The sequence below is a fragment of the Cetorhinus maximus genome, chromosome 3 (assembly GCF_964194155.1).
Source record: "Cetorhinus maximus chromosome 3, sCetMax3.hap1.1, whole genome shotgun sequence".
NCBI lineage: Eukaryota > Metazoa > Chordata > Chondrichthyes > Lamniformes > Cetorhinidae > Cetorhinus > Cetorhinus maximus.
In genome coordinates, this window is record NC_135881.1 from 185,992,583 (window position 1) to 186,010,102 (window position 17,520).

At 42.6% G+C, this 17,520-nt stretch overlaps 1 protein-coding gene across 3 annotated transcripts in view; it reads left to right on the forward strand.

Annotated features, from left to right (window-relative positions):
- Positions 1-17,520, forward strand: part of LOC144679110 (E3 ubiquitin-protein ligase znrf2-like) — a 171,868-nt gene that overhangs the window by 104,128 nt on the left and 50,220 nt on the right. For all 3 annotated transcript variants that reach the window (XM_078539426.1, XM_078539425.1, XM_078539424.1), the window contains exon 2: positions 6,754-6,849. In XM_078539426.1, the coding sequence (XP_078395552.1) occupies positions 6,754-6,849 (96 nt within the window). The remainder of the gene's footprint in view (positions 1-6,753; positions 6,850-17,520) is intronic.

A 17,520-nucleotide genomic window follows, 5' to 3' on the forward strand; every position in this document is an offset into this window, starting at 1 on the left:
AATCCTTCCAGAGCTTTGCCCACTCCCTATGTAACCTCTTTCAACCCACTTAGACCTCTGCCCTCCTCTAATGCTGGCCTCTTGTGCACTCGAGCTCCTTCGCCCAACGTTGGAAGTCATGCCTTCAGCAGTCTTGGAATTCCCTCCCTAAATTTCTCCGCCTCTCTCCTTCTCCCTCCTTGAGCAGATCCTCAAATCCTACTTCTTTGAGCGAGTCTTTGGGGTTACCTGTTCTAATTTCTCTTTCTGGGCAGGATTTTCCCTTTGTCAGGCGGGCAAGGCGGGCAGGCCCGGGAGCGGCTGCAAAACGGACCACTACCCGCGATCGAGCACCGACCGCGATTTCACGCTGGCTGGCCAATTAACGGCCAACCAGCGTGAAAGGCGCACTGAAGCGCTCAGCGCTGCCAGGGCGGGAGCAGGAGGAGGGCGAGTGCAGAAGTCTGCGTATGCGCAGGGTAGGGCGCACTGACAGTTCCCTGAGGGCACAGAGCTGCCTCAAGGAGCTGAAGAATTGGGCACTGACCAATAGAGATTTTGCAAATGATGTAAGCATGTCCCCACATGTGACTCAGTCACATGAAGAGAGACATGTTAAAAATGATGTTGAAATTTTTTATTTTTTTTAATTACTGCTGGAAACCTCATTCCGCCCATGGATGAGGGTTCAAAAAAAATCCAAAGGCTGCCTGGCCAATTTGTCCGCCCGCCAACCATAAGGGTGGATGGGCAGCGAAAAATAACATTCAATTATTTGATTAAGGGCCTTAATCGGCCTGTTAATTGTCAGTGGGCACGCTGCCAACTCTCGCGCGCGTCCGCCAACCGAAATATCGCACGAGTGCGCGATGATGTCAGGACGCTTGACCGACATCATCGTGCGTGATTTTATGCCCGATCGGGCCGGGTGTGCGCCCGACCACAGGACATAAAATCCTGCCCTATGCGTTTGGTAATGCTGCTGTGAAGCATCTTGGGATATTTGAGTGTATTAAAAGTGCAATATAGTTACGAATTGAATTTAATTATGCCACGTAAAAGGCTTGTTTGGTTGTCATGTGAAGGTTGAAGGGAATAGCAAGCACATCTGTTCCATTTGTGTGAGAGTCCTGTATGACACAGCAGTGTCATCTCTGTGTTATAAAGAAAGAATGAACTTGCATTTATACAGCTCCTTTCACACCTTCAGGGTGTTCCAAAGCGATTCATGGCCAATGAAGCACTTTTCGAAATGTAGCCACTGTTGTGGGGAAATATGGCAGCCAATTTGGGAACAAACAGCAGTGCGTTAAATGAGCAGTGTGATGTGTTAGATGGTGTTGCTTGAGGGGATAAATATTGGCCATGTCGTGACCAGAGGACAGGAAGTAAAATATATATCTATATCATCCTGGCTACTTTACACACTCATTACTTTTTTGAAAATGGACAAGTGGCTGGACTGATAAAATGGCCACAGCTGACCACATGATGGTGGTTCTGCAAGCATCTGAGCAGTTTAAACACAGACTCCTGGAATGTAACACCTCTTGCATTGTATAAACATTCTAACCAAGCCAACACAAAGGACTAGTAGACAAGGCATCCGCACCAGTGCTGGACAAAGGCAGAGCTATTGGGATCCCCCTCTCCCACATTGTGATAATTGTTCTACAGTTAGCTGCCCAAAACACAATGGGCTGTAACAAGGGGCCATGTTAGCTGAATAGCTCGACCCAAAACCACCCTGTCACATGACCGAGACTTGAGCTGTTTGAATTCCTTTAATTATACAGCTTTTGAATTTTATCTTCAGTTGCAGTTTAACCTCTGAAGAGAACTGGACTCCAGCTAGCTGTCTGTCTATGACTTCTATCTCTCTTTTTTTTATTCATTCATGGGATGTTAACTTTGCTGGCTGGGTCAGAATTTATTGCCCATCTCTAGTTGCCCTTGAGAAGGTGGCGGTGAGGTAAGCTGCCTTCTTGAACCGCTGCAATGTATGTGGTGTGGGTATACTTACAGTGCTGTTAGGAAGGGAGTTCCAGGATTTTGACCCAGCGACAGTGAAGGAACTGTGATATATTTCCAAGTCAGGGTGTTGAGTGACTTGGAGGGGAAGTTCTAGGTGATGGTGTTCCCATCTATCTGCTGCCATTGTTCTTCTAGATAGTGGTGGTCGTGGGTTTGGAAGGTGCTGTTGAAGGGTTGGTGAATTCCTGCAGTGCATCTTGTAGATGGTACACACTGCTGCTACAATGCATCAGTGGTGGAGGGAGTGAATGTTTGAGGATGGGGAGCCAATCAAGTGGGCTGCTTTGTCCTGGATGGTGTTAAGCTTCTTGAGTATTGTTCGAGCTGCAGTCATCCAGGCAAGTGCAGAGTATTCCATTACACTCCTGACTTGTGCCTTGTAGGGAGTCAGGAATTGGGTTACTCATCGCACTATTCCTAGTCTCTGACCTGCTCTTGTAGCCGTAGTATTTATATGGCTAGTCCAGTTCAGTTTCTGGCCAATGGTAACCCCCCCAGGATGTTGATGGTGGGGGACTCAGTGATGGTAATGCCATTGAACATCAAGAGGTGATGGTTGGATTCTCTCTTGTTGGAGATGATCATTGCCTGACACTTGTGTGGCGTGAATGTTACTTGCTACTTGTCAGCCCAAGTCTCGATATTGTCCAGGCCTTGCTGCATTTGGACAGGGACTGCTTCAGTGTCTGAGGAGTCACGAATGGTGCTGAACATTGTGCAATCATCAGTGAATATTCCCACTTCTCCAAGTCTGATTTCCAGAAAGAACCCTATATTTCACCTACAGAGTGAACTAATACCCAAGATTCAAGAGTACTTTGCTGCATCTTCAACGGACTCAACCTGCACCCCAGTTCCTAGGACCAAGACCAGGAAATCTGCCAGACAAAGCCACCTAAAGGAACCTTCCTTGGACATTAATTCTGGACTCTAGACTCACTTGAAATCATAATTCTTATTTTTATTGTGATCTTTGCCCTGGCCCCTTTCTTTCCCTTTTCCCTCTTTTGTTGTATGCATTCAAAAAGGGGTATACATTGCAAAATCCCTTCCCGCATATTGTGTGTGTAAAATAAACTACCCCTCTTATTTTATCTTATCTAGAATTTTCTGTGGGGTTATTAATAGAGGATCGGATAACTCCAAAACTAAAGGATTGGGGAAAATACACCACTACTTAAAAAGGGGAGCTCAAAAATCAAAAAACATCATTCTGTTTACGGATGGGTAGTGAATGGAGAAATTGGGGCTGTTTAAATTAATCCCACTCCTGTCTGTAAAAGTCAAGACACTGGAGAGAATCCCCCAGCGCTTCTGAAAAAAGTACCATAGGATCTTTTACATTCATTGGAGATGGCAGACCTGACCTTTGTCTAGTGACTCACCCAAAAGGCAAACGCTCTGGGAGTGCAGTATTCCCTCAATATTGCACTGTAGTGTAAGCCTAGACTACATACACAAATCTGTCATGTGGATTTGAACCCACAACCGTCTGGCTCAGAGGCAAGAGTGCTACCACTGAGCCAAGAACCAGTTTGTTTCGTTGGCTTGTAATTAGAAATGCAAAGCTTGGCTGATTTCTCCCCTTTCTTAATTAAACGGAGTATCACAATAGGAGAGAATAGGGACGAAGAGTCAAATCTGCCTTCCCAACACCAGAGACAATTTTAGTTAGCACCATGTGTGTGACATATTTTTGAGGAATTGAAAAACCTATTCGTACTCAGATACAAGTGCTGCTGAATATGGTAACCTGCCAATACTGGTAAAAAAAATAGCACCGCATTGTAAAAGCAAAGTGGGTGCTCCTCTTAAACATGTTCCTGTTCTTTAAGTAACTCTGTAGCTAAGTGCTTTGTAATACAAGAATACTCAGTTTATCATTAACTGAGTTGTGCAGATTGGCAGCCTTGCTTTTAAAAATGTGCTCTCTGTTACATGAATAAATCTGTTCTGCTCTACTGTTTCTCTTCTGTTGTGGCCTTGGCAAAATGACAAAACTTTCTTGTATGGAAAAATGCATAATATAAATTACAAAATGCTAGTTGATGTCTGTTGGCATCACGCACGGAATTAAGACCATTGTGGCAGTGGGATTAAAGGGCAGGGAGAAATAATTGGACCAGGGTTTATAAATATAATTCAATCTCCACTTAAAGTCTTACATTCTCCTTTATTTCTAAATTTCTATTCTCACTTGCTGCACCCATATTTATAATGCCCATTTTCTATGTAAACTTGTCACCCTCCTGCTGGTGGTGACATTGCAGCCTCTCTATTGCAGCATGACAAGTATACATAGACAGCTTCCATTATAAATGTTGTTATAGATATTTATAATGGCCAGGATGGAAGATTTTAAATTTCTTTTTATTCAAATGAAAAATACTGGAATCATTGAAGGAAAATTGGAATGTTTAAATCATTTGATTTTAAGAAGCGATGCTCATCTGTTGTATGTGCACTTAGTGTAGCCAAGCGTTAATTTGTGGGTTATAAACAGATAGATTAGGAGGCATGGAAATATTCCTCGGTTAGCTATTTAAAAGTTGGTTGAAAAGAAGGCAACAAATCTCTTGGGAAAGTTTTGATTTGGCAAGTTTGTTTGCTCAGGGAAGAATCTTGCCATTTCCTTCATGTTGCCATGTACTCATGAGTCATGGTGTTCCAGTGCAGTTAACCGGTGAATGAGGGCTGCTTTGCCCAGATTAGTTATTATGAAGGCAGTGAACAATCTATTTTATCCACCTGCTAAAATGTGGGATAGTTTTTGGTAGAGGTCTCCAAGGTATTTGACTTCATGCGTTGCATGGTCTTATGCGCATCTCCGACTTTCTTCACCCCACCAGTTACAGCTGTGTGCCCAGCTGCCAGGCCCTAAGCTCTGGAATTCCTTCCCACATCTCTTTCTCCCTCTACCTCCCTCTGCTTTACCTCTACCTAACTGACCAAGCATTTGGGGAGATAGTGGGATAGTGGTAATGTTACTGGGCTAGTAATCTAGAGGCCCAGCTAAGTGCTCTGGGGACATGGGTTCAAATCCCACCATGGCAGCTGGTGGAATTTAAATTCAGTTTATAATCTGGAATTGAAAAGCTAGCCTCAGTAATGGTTGTAAAAACACATCTGGTTCACTAATGTCTACTACCCGCCTGCTCTGGCCCACATGTGACTCCAGGCCCACAGAAAACTCTTAACTACCCTATGAAATGTCCAAGCAAGCCACTCAGTTCCAGGAGCAATTGGGGATGAGCATTTGGCCAAGCAAGCCACTCAGTTCAAGGGCAACTGGGGATGAGCAAGAAATGCTGGCCTTGTCAGCGATGCCCACATCCTGTGAAAGAATAAAGGAAAAGAAATTGGTCTCCTGTCCTAATTCCTCCACCTTTGGCTCAATTTTCATTATGTATGTCTGATTACGTTCCTATGAAGCACTTTGGGAGACTTTACTGCATAAAACATGCTACATAAAGACCTTGTTGCTGTTTTGTAATTTATTGCGGCAAACTATTCAACTGAATTTGAATTCCTTTATGAATCATAGAAAAGTGTACACTCATGAGAGTAGGGCCTTCTAACAAAGAAACTTTGGTCCAGATTTTTGCTGAAAAAATATAATGTAGCAATTAGTAATGACTGTCACTCAACCTCTCATGCCCACAAAGTAAACAATTAGAAGTATGAATTCTCATTCCTTCAGGTTGCGAATTGTGAAATTTTTAAAAAAATGTCGAATTCAAATACTTTTATTTTATTTTCTTACTATACCTCTCAGTGTCTATTTCCTTTCCCGCTTAATCTGACCCTTCTTTCCCATTCACTGTTTCTCTTTTCGTACCTGATTTGACATCACCCACTCTAATTCACCCACCTTCTCAGTCCTTCCTCTGTTTACCCCTCAACCCTTCTCATTGGTTAAGGAGATACACTGTTTGTTGACCTTGCCGTGCTGTAATCAGCTCACACCTCCAGCAAATTTGTGGGCAAAACCTAAGCGAGCAAGATTAAGTCTAATTAACAGGGCACACTTCAGCATGATTTGGGCCTCTGTTTTGAGAAGAATTCGATTGTCCAAGTGCTTTTGCTAGGTGATTTGGTGAATGTAATTGTCCAGATTGTAACAGCAAAGCTCTCCATTTGTGCAGAAACAAATTACATGTGGGCTATAGACGGTGTCTGAACTGGGGAGAACGCACTGTTACCATGACCTCTGTGTTCCATTCACTAGCACCAATGCCAGAAGAGGTGCAATTTGATGAGGCCTTCAGGAAAGGCAGTTACTAAAACTTTGTGGTGTCACTCCATCATGATGATGATGTTATAAGTGTTTACCTCAATTGCCTTGACCATGATTAGAAAATAAAATTGCAATGCATGTGCTGTCTCATTGGTAATTTATAACTGTTGACTGGTTTATTAGCACAGCAGTGGATTATTGCCTCCAAGTAACAGAACTGTTAATCTCTGTTCTCTGAATCTCTTAAGCTTAATATTTTTAAAAATGGAGTAATTGTTTTGAAAATCATTGATGATGTGGTAAAGCAACTTGCACAGCCTTGAGCAAAGGGTTACCTGTGGTTGAGGGAATGTCATTCAGGCAGTTGTTCCTTAGGTTTGTCTGTACTTTGGTGCGTCACAATCACCTTTGGATCAATATGAAAGTGCTTGTGCATCAAATTAAATCCTTCTGTGTTGATCTAAATTTGCATCAAGCTTAATTTTTTTTTCTCTCTAAACCAGGTTTCAAGTGTCCTGTGTGCTCAAAATTTGTTTCTTCGGATGAAATGGATTTGCACCTTGTGATGTGTCTGACTAAACCAAGAGTGACCTACAATGGTAAGGAGCCTCATTTTACTGAATATGCTGAACCTCAATTTGTACAGGTCATTGTAATTTTAAATAGGCCACCAAAGTACCATTTTTAGCTGTCACCATCACTTATGCATGCTTTAGTGAGTAGCTCATTTTGACATTAATGCAGCTTAACCTTTGCGCTGTGTTTCTCACCAATAGAAAGATCTTGTTTATTTTCTCCTCTGGACCGGATGTTTTGTGGACTGGGATGAACAGTTTCTTTTAATTTCTCCTGTTTTGATACAGTTAGTCCAGATGTGCATCAAGGCTAAGCAAGGACACCGATCTTAGGAGTGTTCAGCTATCACCAGTGTACTGTGTGAAAGATCCAATAAGCCAGTCAGGACGAAATTAAAATGCTGCTGGTTCTGAACTATTCTGAATTATTCAGAAAGTCCTTCATATTAATGAGATTGAGGTGATGATTCGGTTAGTGGTGATTTTTTGGGCTCCCTGAAATAATAAGATGGTATGGATAGAGAATGACTATCATTTTATTTGAATTTTAATTTCCATGTGCATACACACCATCTGTCAGCCAGCTGTAGGTCAGAAGATAATAGAGAACAGTTCAAACTGCTGAAATTTAGGGCAATACCCTTGCAGAATATATTTTGTTCAAATCTAAATATAGGTTAGCACTGATGAAAGAATTAATCCTACCCTGAGAGAAGCTGCAATATATTTAAGCAGTTTGGTTGCTGTTACTGTAATTATCAAAGAGTGTCTCAATTGTTGGATTCCCATTAACTGACTTGCTTCATCAGTCTTAGTTTTGTTAGTTGATAAAGGATGGTCAGGCGGTGAGGATTTTCATTCTATTTTCTTCTGAGGTGTTTCTTCCTTCAGCTTTAACCATTGACTCTGCTGTTGAGCTCTGGTCAGGGAGGTGCAGCTCACTTACATCTCTAGGTGCTGTCAAAATTGGTATTTGGTCAGGCTGGTACAGATATGCTTGAATGGTTTCTCCTCTTGCAGGATGGAATTGTGCAGTGAGAGCCCAACATATGGCTCCATTGAGACAGGAGCTCAATGTGGCGTCTAACAGTTGAGAAGCCATTCCTCCAGTGCAGGAGTGACCGATCCTGGCACAGCGCTTTTCTAAGGGAATATAGGCACTTGAGGCCTGGAAAAAGTTCCCAATTCCTTCAGTGTAACCAAATAAAGCATTGCATCAAGGTACCTTTCAGTTGGATTTGGCTGCATCCGTTTAATGGAAGAAATATATCAAAGGATATATACAACCTTTTAACACTGTTGAGTAGCTGGGTATAACTGATCTTCTCTGGCATTGCACATGGATAAAGGTAAGTTTTATCTGTAATCGTTCTCGGTTTCCTCCCCAGTCTGTCTTATTGTATTCCCTCCACTCTTAGTGTATACGTCCTGCTCTGACTTTTGTTACATTTATCTCTCTCTTGGACGCTCTTTCTCATTCTCCCAAAGGTTTTGTTTCAGTAACTGTGCACATTTATCTTATCTTATTCTTGGATATTCTTCCTACTGAGTCATTTATTGTGCCACTTCTTAAAGCAGCTTTCTTGTCATCCTGGATTCTTTCTCATGCCAATAAATTGTGACATATTTCTTCAATGGTGTTTCCATTCACTGTTTTTATCGCAACGTATTTGCATTTTATGAGCTTATCATCATCTCAAGCTTCCTCTCATCAAACTCGCTCTCCCCTTGCTACTGGATCCAGTATACCACAATCTCTAATCTAGCAGTGTCGTGGTGACATAAAGGAAATGGAAAATTGGACAGTGGGCGTCCTAACACCCATAAACTATATCCAATCATGTAGATTCAGGCAGCTAGAATTGTCAAAACCTCTTTTTATACATAGGGCTCAAGTTAGCTTCCCCAGTCTGACAGATATCAGGCAAGGCTACGGTTAAAGTAGAATGGAAGACTTACCCACTCCTTTCCTGTCAAGATCTGGCTGACTGCACTTTTAAATTGCAGGACACCCAACCCAAGCTGGTGGTGTCCTCTTTGCAGATCAGGCTCCAGTGAGGTAACCAAGGCCCGATTCACCATTTTAACCTAAGGTCTGAACATCGGATCAAACCTGTCTGGAACTGCAGCAGAGCCAGAGGTAAGTTAATTTTTTTGTTTAAATTCACTTGTGGATCGGGAGGGGCAGAGGTCCTCCTCTAGGCCCCTCAGGAAACCATTCCCCACCCTGGGATTTCCCCTCCCTTCCTCTTTCCCCAATTAGTATCCCCCTGCTGGAGTTATTGCATTTTACAGGGGTTGGTTCCCTTTGGTCAGGAGACCAGCAAGCATCAACAAATGAGGCCCAGTAATAAAATGGGCTGAACCTGCTTGGTGTCACCTACAGTGAAGCAGCCACTCAGCCCTTGCACCCCTCTCACACCCAGCCCCCCTGCACCTGGGAGTTAAAATGTAACTCCCTTTTAAAATAAGGTGACACTCATTGAAACCTCCCTTCATAAGACAGGTGACATTAATCCTGACATAAGTTAATGCCATTGACCAGTCAGCTCTCCCAGTAATGCTAAAGGTGATCATTTTCTTCAAATATGCATTTGAATAGGAACTTTACCTGTTGTCTGTTGAAAAAGGCTTTGAAAAATGTTTTTCCACTATTTGTTGATTCCATTTAAATGATGTCAACAAAGAAAAGCAGCTGTCAGGTTCAGAAAGCAAACTGTTGTTGCAGTTGATGCAACATCAGACGCTTTCCAATCTAATTACATTAAAAAAAAACTAGTGCTTGTTTAGCCCTTCATGAATTCTCTTTTTACAGCGCAGTGTCTCAGTGGAAGCAGTGTTCTCAGGAGATTTGTATCTGGTAGTGAATGTGCTTGTAGTATCTATTATCGATAGGGTTTTTAAGTATGTCAACGCCAAGCTGCTGTAAAAACAATCTTACTTGAGCCAATACTCCCATTTTGTGCCAATATGCTTCTGGTGTGCCACTCTTAATGTTCGACTTCACATTGCTGTCAACAGGGATAGTCAAGTTATCAGTGTTACTTTCCCTATGTCGTATAGTTCAAAATTGCTCTCTCCAGACAGGGCAGATTCAATGCTCTTTGGTTTTCCTGGTTTCAAACACAGGTTGAGAATTTTGAATTGTCACCGGTGTGTTTTTCGCCGATATAAAAACAGAAAATGCTGGAAACAATCCGCAGGTCTGTGGAGAGAGAAACAGAGTCAATGTTTCAGGCCTGTGACCTTTCATCAGTTTTACAGATGATGTCTCACCTTGGGATCCAATGCGCTTCACTCATCACCCTCATCCATGGCTAGTCATTAGGATAGTAAGTGTGTGTGTGTGTGTGTGTGCCCCACAAGCTTTAAAATGGCTTTCAAAAAGATAGAGGTGGCATTTTCCCCCAACTGTATGTTCATTTCAATACCTGGGGATTCTGAGTTTCACCTCTCTATTCAGTATAGGCTGATCTATGTATGGACTCCATTTCTCTGACTTTGCTCCATTTCCTTAGATTTTTTTCAGGTAAGGGGCATCAATCTCAGTCAGTAACATTACAATTGACATCTAGCATCCACACTGTTTTGGGGGAGAGAGTTCCAGATTTCCAATACTCTTTGCCTGAAACAATTATTTCCTTATTTCAACCCTGAATGATTCAGCTCTAATTATGACCTTTTGTCCTGGATTCTCCGCCAAAGGAAATTGTTTCTCTGTATCTAACTTATAGAACCTCTTTAATAAGCACTCAACCTTCTAAAGCCAAGGGAATGTGATATAGCTTTACGCAACCTACCCTCATCAGTTAACCCTCGAAGCCCTGAAGCACTTTGGGGCCCCCTGAGCTTAGGAAAGATGCAATATTTGTTCTTCGATAGGTGAGCTAGGGCAGGCTCAGGGAGAGAAATCATGCACCCAGGCGCTACTCCTGTCTCCGGGCCCTTATCACCTTCCCCCTCAACATCGCCCCCACCTACCTTCACCCTACCAACCCTCCCCCTCAATCACACGTATCATTTTTTTTCCCCCTTTCAAGATTTACCAATCAATTTTCAATAAGTTACGCTCTTCATGTTCAATCATAGCCTCCATTTGTTTCAAATGTTTGCAGTTTTTATTCATCCATTACTGGTATCATGCGGGTGTGGCTCAGTTTTTATGACAAGAAGTGAATGTGCTATAAGAGTCTTTTTTTTAAACAAGTTTATCTAAGAAACTAATTGAACTGAAAATTCATAGAATATAAAGAGACAAATAGAAACTGGGAAAATTTTATTTGAAACAAAATTTAGATTTTAGGCGTCAGATCAATATTCCTCGCTGATTGACATCATGATCTGCGTACTCTACATATTTCTGGAAAACATTAGATATGTGTCACCGTTATCAATATGGTACCTGGTACACTTTGCACCAGAAGTGTGAGCCTTTATTTTTTCATTTACGGGATGTGGGCTTCACTGGCTGGGCCAGCATTTATTGCACATGCCTAATTGCCCGTGAGAAGGTGGTGGTGAGCTGCCTTCTTGAACCGCTGCAGCCCGTGTGGTGTAGGTAGACCCACAGTGCTGTCAGGGAGTGAGTTCCAGGATTTTGACCCAGCGTGTGCCGTGAACTCCATTTTGGAACTTTAAAAGGCCTCGTCGCACTCAAAAACCCAATTTTGCTCCAGAATCTGGTCTTTTCCGTTTATGAACCTTGCTAAATACAACAGATTGAGTTTCAGAACTCCCTGCATAACAACATAACTACAAAAGTACCTCAGTGACTCAAAAGCACTTCTATGAAGTTGCGAAAGGCACACTATAAATGCAAGGCTGTTTCTATTTAAAACTTTTACAAAATACACTTGGACTCAAAAGTAAGGTAAGGATCTAAAAGGTAATATAAATGCAGTATCAACTCCAAATCCAGTCACATCAACAGGAACTCAGCTGAACAACTGTATTACTTCTGGGAAAAAATAACCTGAAAACTAGCTATACTTAGGTCATTGGTTGGAAAAGAATGCTTCTATATCTCTAAACTTTTACTCATAATTATTTGGATTATCTATACCATTTCCTTCCAATTGTCAATAATTGGTTTTACCTCACTCTCATGAGCTGTTACATTTTGTTGCGTCCCTCCAATGTTGGCTTCTGTTGAGTGCCTTCGCGATGCACTTTGGTTCCTGTAGTCCTTTAGTGGGCTGGCATCTGCGCAGGAAGGTGAGAATGCGGCTAAGGGTGGATTACATCACCCAGCATGCACCCTATCAAAGCAAATGGCCACACGGACTTGACCTCTTGCTCCAGGACAATCGGATCTTTAATGCTGGAACTTTGCCCTGGAGCAGAGTGCGTGGTGGGCATTCCAGAGTCTGATTAATCATAGAATTATAAGCACAGAAGGAGACCATTTGGCGCATTGTGCCTGTGCTGGCTCTTTGAAAGAGCTATCCAATTAAGTCCCACTCTTCCTTGCTCTTTTCTGCAACATTTGCTCTCATTCAAGTATTTGTCCGATTTCCCCCCCTTTTTTTGAAAGTTATCTGCTTTCCAAGGTTGTGTTCAAAGTCTTGGATACCTTACCATTGACTGCCTAGAATATTCCTTGCCCATGATACTGACCAATGGGATCCAAATGGTGGACGAGCAGCACCCTGGTGGTCTGGGAGAAGGCCAGGAGGGTGCTGACTCCTGTACTATCACCATGTGACAGACACTGTCCAGGATGGACTGTGGGCCTTGGCAGGAGGAAGGGGGCATGCCCAAGAAGGGGCATGCCCAAGACAGGCAGCTCCCCCAACCCTGTCTCCATGCCCATGACCAGCTTGACGGACAGTCTATAAATCAGCAGGGCCGTTGCTCTCGCACAGAGTGGAGCAGCGCATTGCAGGCTGAATATGATGAGTCTAGCCCAGAGATGGAGGATCTGGCAGTGCTTGAGGGTGGCATCAAGAGCTGGGCACACTGCTCACCAGTAGCAGCAGAGCACAGAGCAGGCACAAGAAAACCCCTGGGAGCAAGCAGTTACTCTGCAACACTCTCATCACCTCGCAACAACCTTCCTGGGAGTGGAGGGGAACCAATAACAAGAGCAAAAACCAGAACAATTAAATAAAATTAAAAAGCTTCAGCCCAAAAAAAAATGTAAAAAGGCTGCAAATACGACTGCTTTAGGGTGTTTCAAGAAAGTGCAAAAGACAAGAACAGCTTTGGTGCTGGTTGTTTTACATGATAGGCAGCAGCAGGAAAAAGGTGTAACCATGTGGTCGCACACAATGCCTGAGGTGGCCGCTTGAGATGGAGAGGGGTCGCACTGCCGATAAAGGCAAAAGCTACGTGCTGAGCCCAGGCCTCCCCGAGGACACGTGTCCTGGTGTTTTGCGACTTGTGCACCCCCCTACTTCCGAGCCTTGAGCTAGGGTGCCCTGAATGTCCTTCCTCATCTGTGCATATTTAGTGGGATTTCCAACTCGCGTGCTTGGGTACCTGGCTGGCCAGTATACTTCACTGAAATCATAGTGAAACCAAGTGAATGCCAGTTATCTTCTCTGAACATGTGTGCTCATGGAAAAGACAGACTCTTTGCAGAAAGCTTCTTTCTGCCCATGGAACGTAAGCTTTGGATGTTGTGTGTTGTGCTGTGTGCTTTAAGTTGATTGCCAATAAATGTTCTTTCTCTGTGAACAAATGTTTCAGGTTCCACTGAACTGGAGTCAAAGGCAAACCTGTCATAATTTGAAAGATGTCTATTAGATCACCCCTTAGCCTTCTCTTTTCAAGAGGATAAGAGACCCAGCCTGTTCCATCCTTTCCTGAAAGGTATAATATTGCAATCCTGATACCATCCTTTTCAATCTCTTTTGCACCCTCTCCAGTGTCTTTATGTCCTTTTTATAATGTAATTAAAATATAGAAATTGGAACTGAAGTATAAATCTCAGTCAAGACAATGGAGAGGTTGCAGAAAGGATTCATTAGAATGATGCCAGGGGTATCTACAATTCAGTTGACCACAAGAGAAATTTGTGGCTCTTGCCTCTAGAACTTGAGAAGCATTAAGAGGAGATTTGATTGAGGTTAGATCTTAAAACCAATCCAGTGTGCGCTAAACAAAAATACATAGGGGAAGCGAGCGGGGGCGGGGTCCATTCACCGACACGTAAAATGATGCGGGATGATGTCGGGCAGAACTCCCGACATCACCCCACGTCATTTCCATTTTCAGGTAAGTGGGGGGGGGGGGGGGGGGGGGGGGGGCAGCTGAATCAGCTGTGCGCCCGCCGACCTGTCAACAGCCAATTGAGGCCATTTAAAAACTAATTGAAGCACTTAAAGGACCTGCCCATCCAACCTTAAGGTTGGGGCAGGCCGGGAGCCCTGGCGGGCTTCAGAAAAAACATGAAACCTCATCCACGGCAGGATGAGGTTTCATGAGGGTATTTAAGTATTTAATAAAGGTTTCAATAAAAGTTGTCACATGGGGGGACATGTTAGGAAAATCTTTCTATCATTTGTTTAACAATTTTTAATTTGGAGCCAATATCCCTGAGGCAGCACTTAGCCTCAGGGAAATCAGTGCGCTCTTTCACACAACTCCACCCCCCCCCCCCCCCCCCCCAACCCACACAGGGACATCACGCTGGGTGGGACTTAATTGGCCCGCCCACGTAAAATGGCGGCGCGCTCACAATCGAGGGCGCTAATCGGAGGTGTGCCTGCTTGCGCCCTTCCCCTCCCCAACAGGGGGAAAATATTTCCCATAATTTACCATCAACATCCTACCTGATTGCTCATTAAATATAGCCTTTTGCCTATATATGCCCTCTATTGCATATTTTTTAAATCAATTTTTAAATAAAACAAATATAAGATTAATTTAGTCCAGTCATATCAAACATAAACCATTTGACAGGACAATTTTTGCACATTTTGGCTGGAATTTTCTAGCTGCTCCCATCGGTGGGATCTTCCAGTCCTGCTGAAGTGAGTGGAAGTTTGTATGGCTCGCTGCAGCAGCACCCGCCACATCGGATGTGGAAAATCCTGGCCTTTGGCCTCGACATATGACTAAATTCAAATGCTCCATTGAAATTTCTTGTATAGAAGGATTCACCAACTGCAGTCACTATTACAACAAATTGTAAGCAAAGTCAAAACACAGTTTGCGATTACCATAGCAACTTCACCTTTATAGCAAGAACATATCAACCTAAAGGTGGAGTACTATGCTTCATCTATTTATAGAGCATAGATCAAACAGAAGGTTGACCAAAGTGGAGCACACTTGAAAATCAAAAGCACAAATGGGGCAAGCAAGATAAAGTCAAACAAAGAAATGAACTAAATCTCAGATGAAAGCCATGCTTTATTTGCTCTGGGATATTAGTGAAAGAACAGGCCATGTTTAATAGGTGGGCCAAAACATGCAGAAATTGCTGACCGATCAACAAGTTTAAAGAATATCACCACCGTCAACACCCCTTTGTCCTTTTGTCCGTGACATCTTTGGCAATCTCTACTTTGCCTCCACCTGTCACTGGCCCTATATCCAGCTCTACCTGTCCCAGCCCCCTCAACCAGCTTATATTTCACCTCATTTCTATATTTCCTTAGTTTTGATGAAGAATCACATGGACTCGAAACGTCAACTGTATTCCTCTCCGCAGATGCTGTCAGACCTGCTGAGTTTTTCCAGCTATTTTTGTTTTTGTTAAAGAAAAGGCTATGGCCTTAGTGGGGGATGGAAAAGAGCTTAAAAAAGACAGACCGAAATAGTGATTATTGCAGACAGTAGGGTAATATTTGACCAATAAGTGTCTCAACATAACTACCTCATAGCCCGAATCTTTGAGTTTTGAGCAGAATCAGAGGCCAGGGACAGGGTTGCCAAGTTTTTGCAATGAGCAGTATCTATAGACTTTCATCCTAATTGTACTGGTTTCCCTCACAACATCAGCAAATCCTTGCCTGTTAACAGGTTCATTTGCAAGATGTTCAGCAATGAGAAAAGCTGCTGGACCAATTGTGAAGCACCCTACTGTCTCCTCATTGGAGAGCCGAGTTGTTTTGCAAGTGCATCCAAGTCTTTTTACTTCCACCTCTCTACCAGAAAGTCCATTCTAAGTGTTGACCTTTCTCTGAATGAAGAAGAACTTTCTGATATAAGTTGTAAAGTTTCTTACTAATTTGAACCTGTGCCCTTTTGTTCTGTTCCCACTATTTAAAGCAATAATTTGGACTTATATTTTCTGTTTCACTTACTGACTTTTTACACCTCTAAGATCACCCACAGACATTCCCTAAAAAGCCCAATCCTCTCCAGTCTTCCCTTATATAACTCTGACACTTGACACTTGCGACTGCCTCTAGTATTGGAATGTCTCCTGTGTTTTGACGATCTGAACTGGACACATTACAATGATGCAGAGCATCATTCAATTTGATCACGACTTTATCTGACATAGATTCTAACCATATGATTATATGACAACAACAATTTGTACTTATATAGCACCTTTTAATGTAATAAAACATCCTAAGGTGCCTCACAGAAATGCTATCAAACAAAATCTGACACTGAGCCACATAAGGAGCTGTTCTGTCAGATGAACAAAAGCTTGGTCAAAGGGGTAGGTTTTAAGGAAGTCCAGTGCTTCTGTGTATTGGTTGGACATGTTGAGTATTAAGTCTCAGTCCTAAGTCTTTCTCATTTCCATACTTGGTTAATTCAACATCATTATGAAATAGATGTGTAAACAGCAGTTATGGTCTTAAAGTTACAGGCATGTTTAAATACCAATCAAGCTTAGCAAAGTGCATGACATGGCATAAGACTCCTGTTCTTGAAAAACAAAGTGTCCCCAAATTCCTGCTAGTGTTGTTCTTTCTGTTTCCCAATCCAGGAAATCACACTAAGCAGATTCTGTTGTCCAATTGATATAGCTTCCTTTCTGGCAAGCATACCTGTGTTATTTTTGGGAACATTTTTTTTATGGCTTTTGGGTGTGTGTGTTTTTTTGACACTAGCTCTGAGCCCTTGTAACCTGGTTACCAGTTATGTGCTGTTGCCAGTCAGATGGCGTTTGCTGTGTTATTGTTCAGGTTACCATCAATAAGGGATGACACCAGAGAAAAAGTTTATCCCTTGTGAACTGTAAAGGTCTTTGCAGCAAGGGATTGGTGAGCCTAGCAACTGAAGACCAGTGCTTTTGTTTGTAAACAATGAGATCTAAGGGGAAAGACTATTAAATGACCATTTGTAATGAAATGTAAGCTCCTTCTTTTGAATGTGGAAATAAGTTCTGATTCTCACCAATATTGTGATCCTTCAGAATAGTATTTAAAGCAAGAAATTGTATTTATATAGTGCGCTTCACATCCAAAAGCACATTTAAATACTATGCAAAGTATAGATACTGTTGTACTTAGGAAATGTGGCAGCCAGTTTGCACAGAGCAAGGCCCCAAAACCATATGAAAATGACCGACTAACATGTTTTAGTGATATTGGTTGAGAGATAAATAATTGTCCTGGACTCTGGGTAAAACCCCCCTGCTTTTCTTCGATTTCTTCTCGGGATATTTTTTATGTCTACTTGAGCTAGAGTTGCTTGAAATCTCCAGGATTTAAGGTTAATCTCCAGGGCAAGCATCCCCGGGAGAGAAATCACTGGGGCATTAAGATAAACTCTGGTTTACTTTTT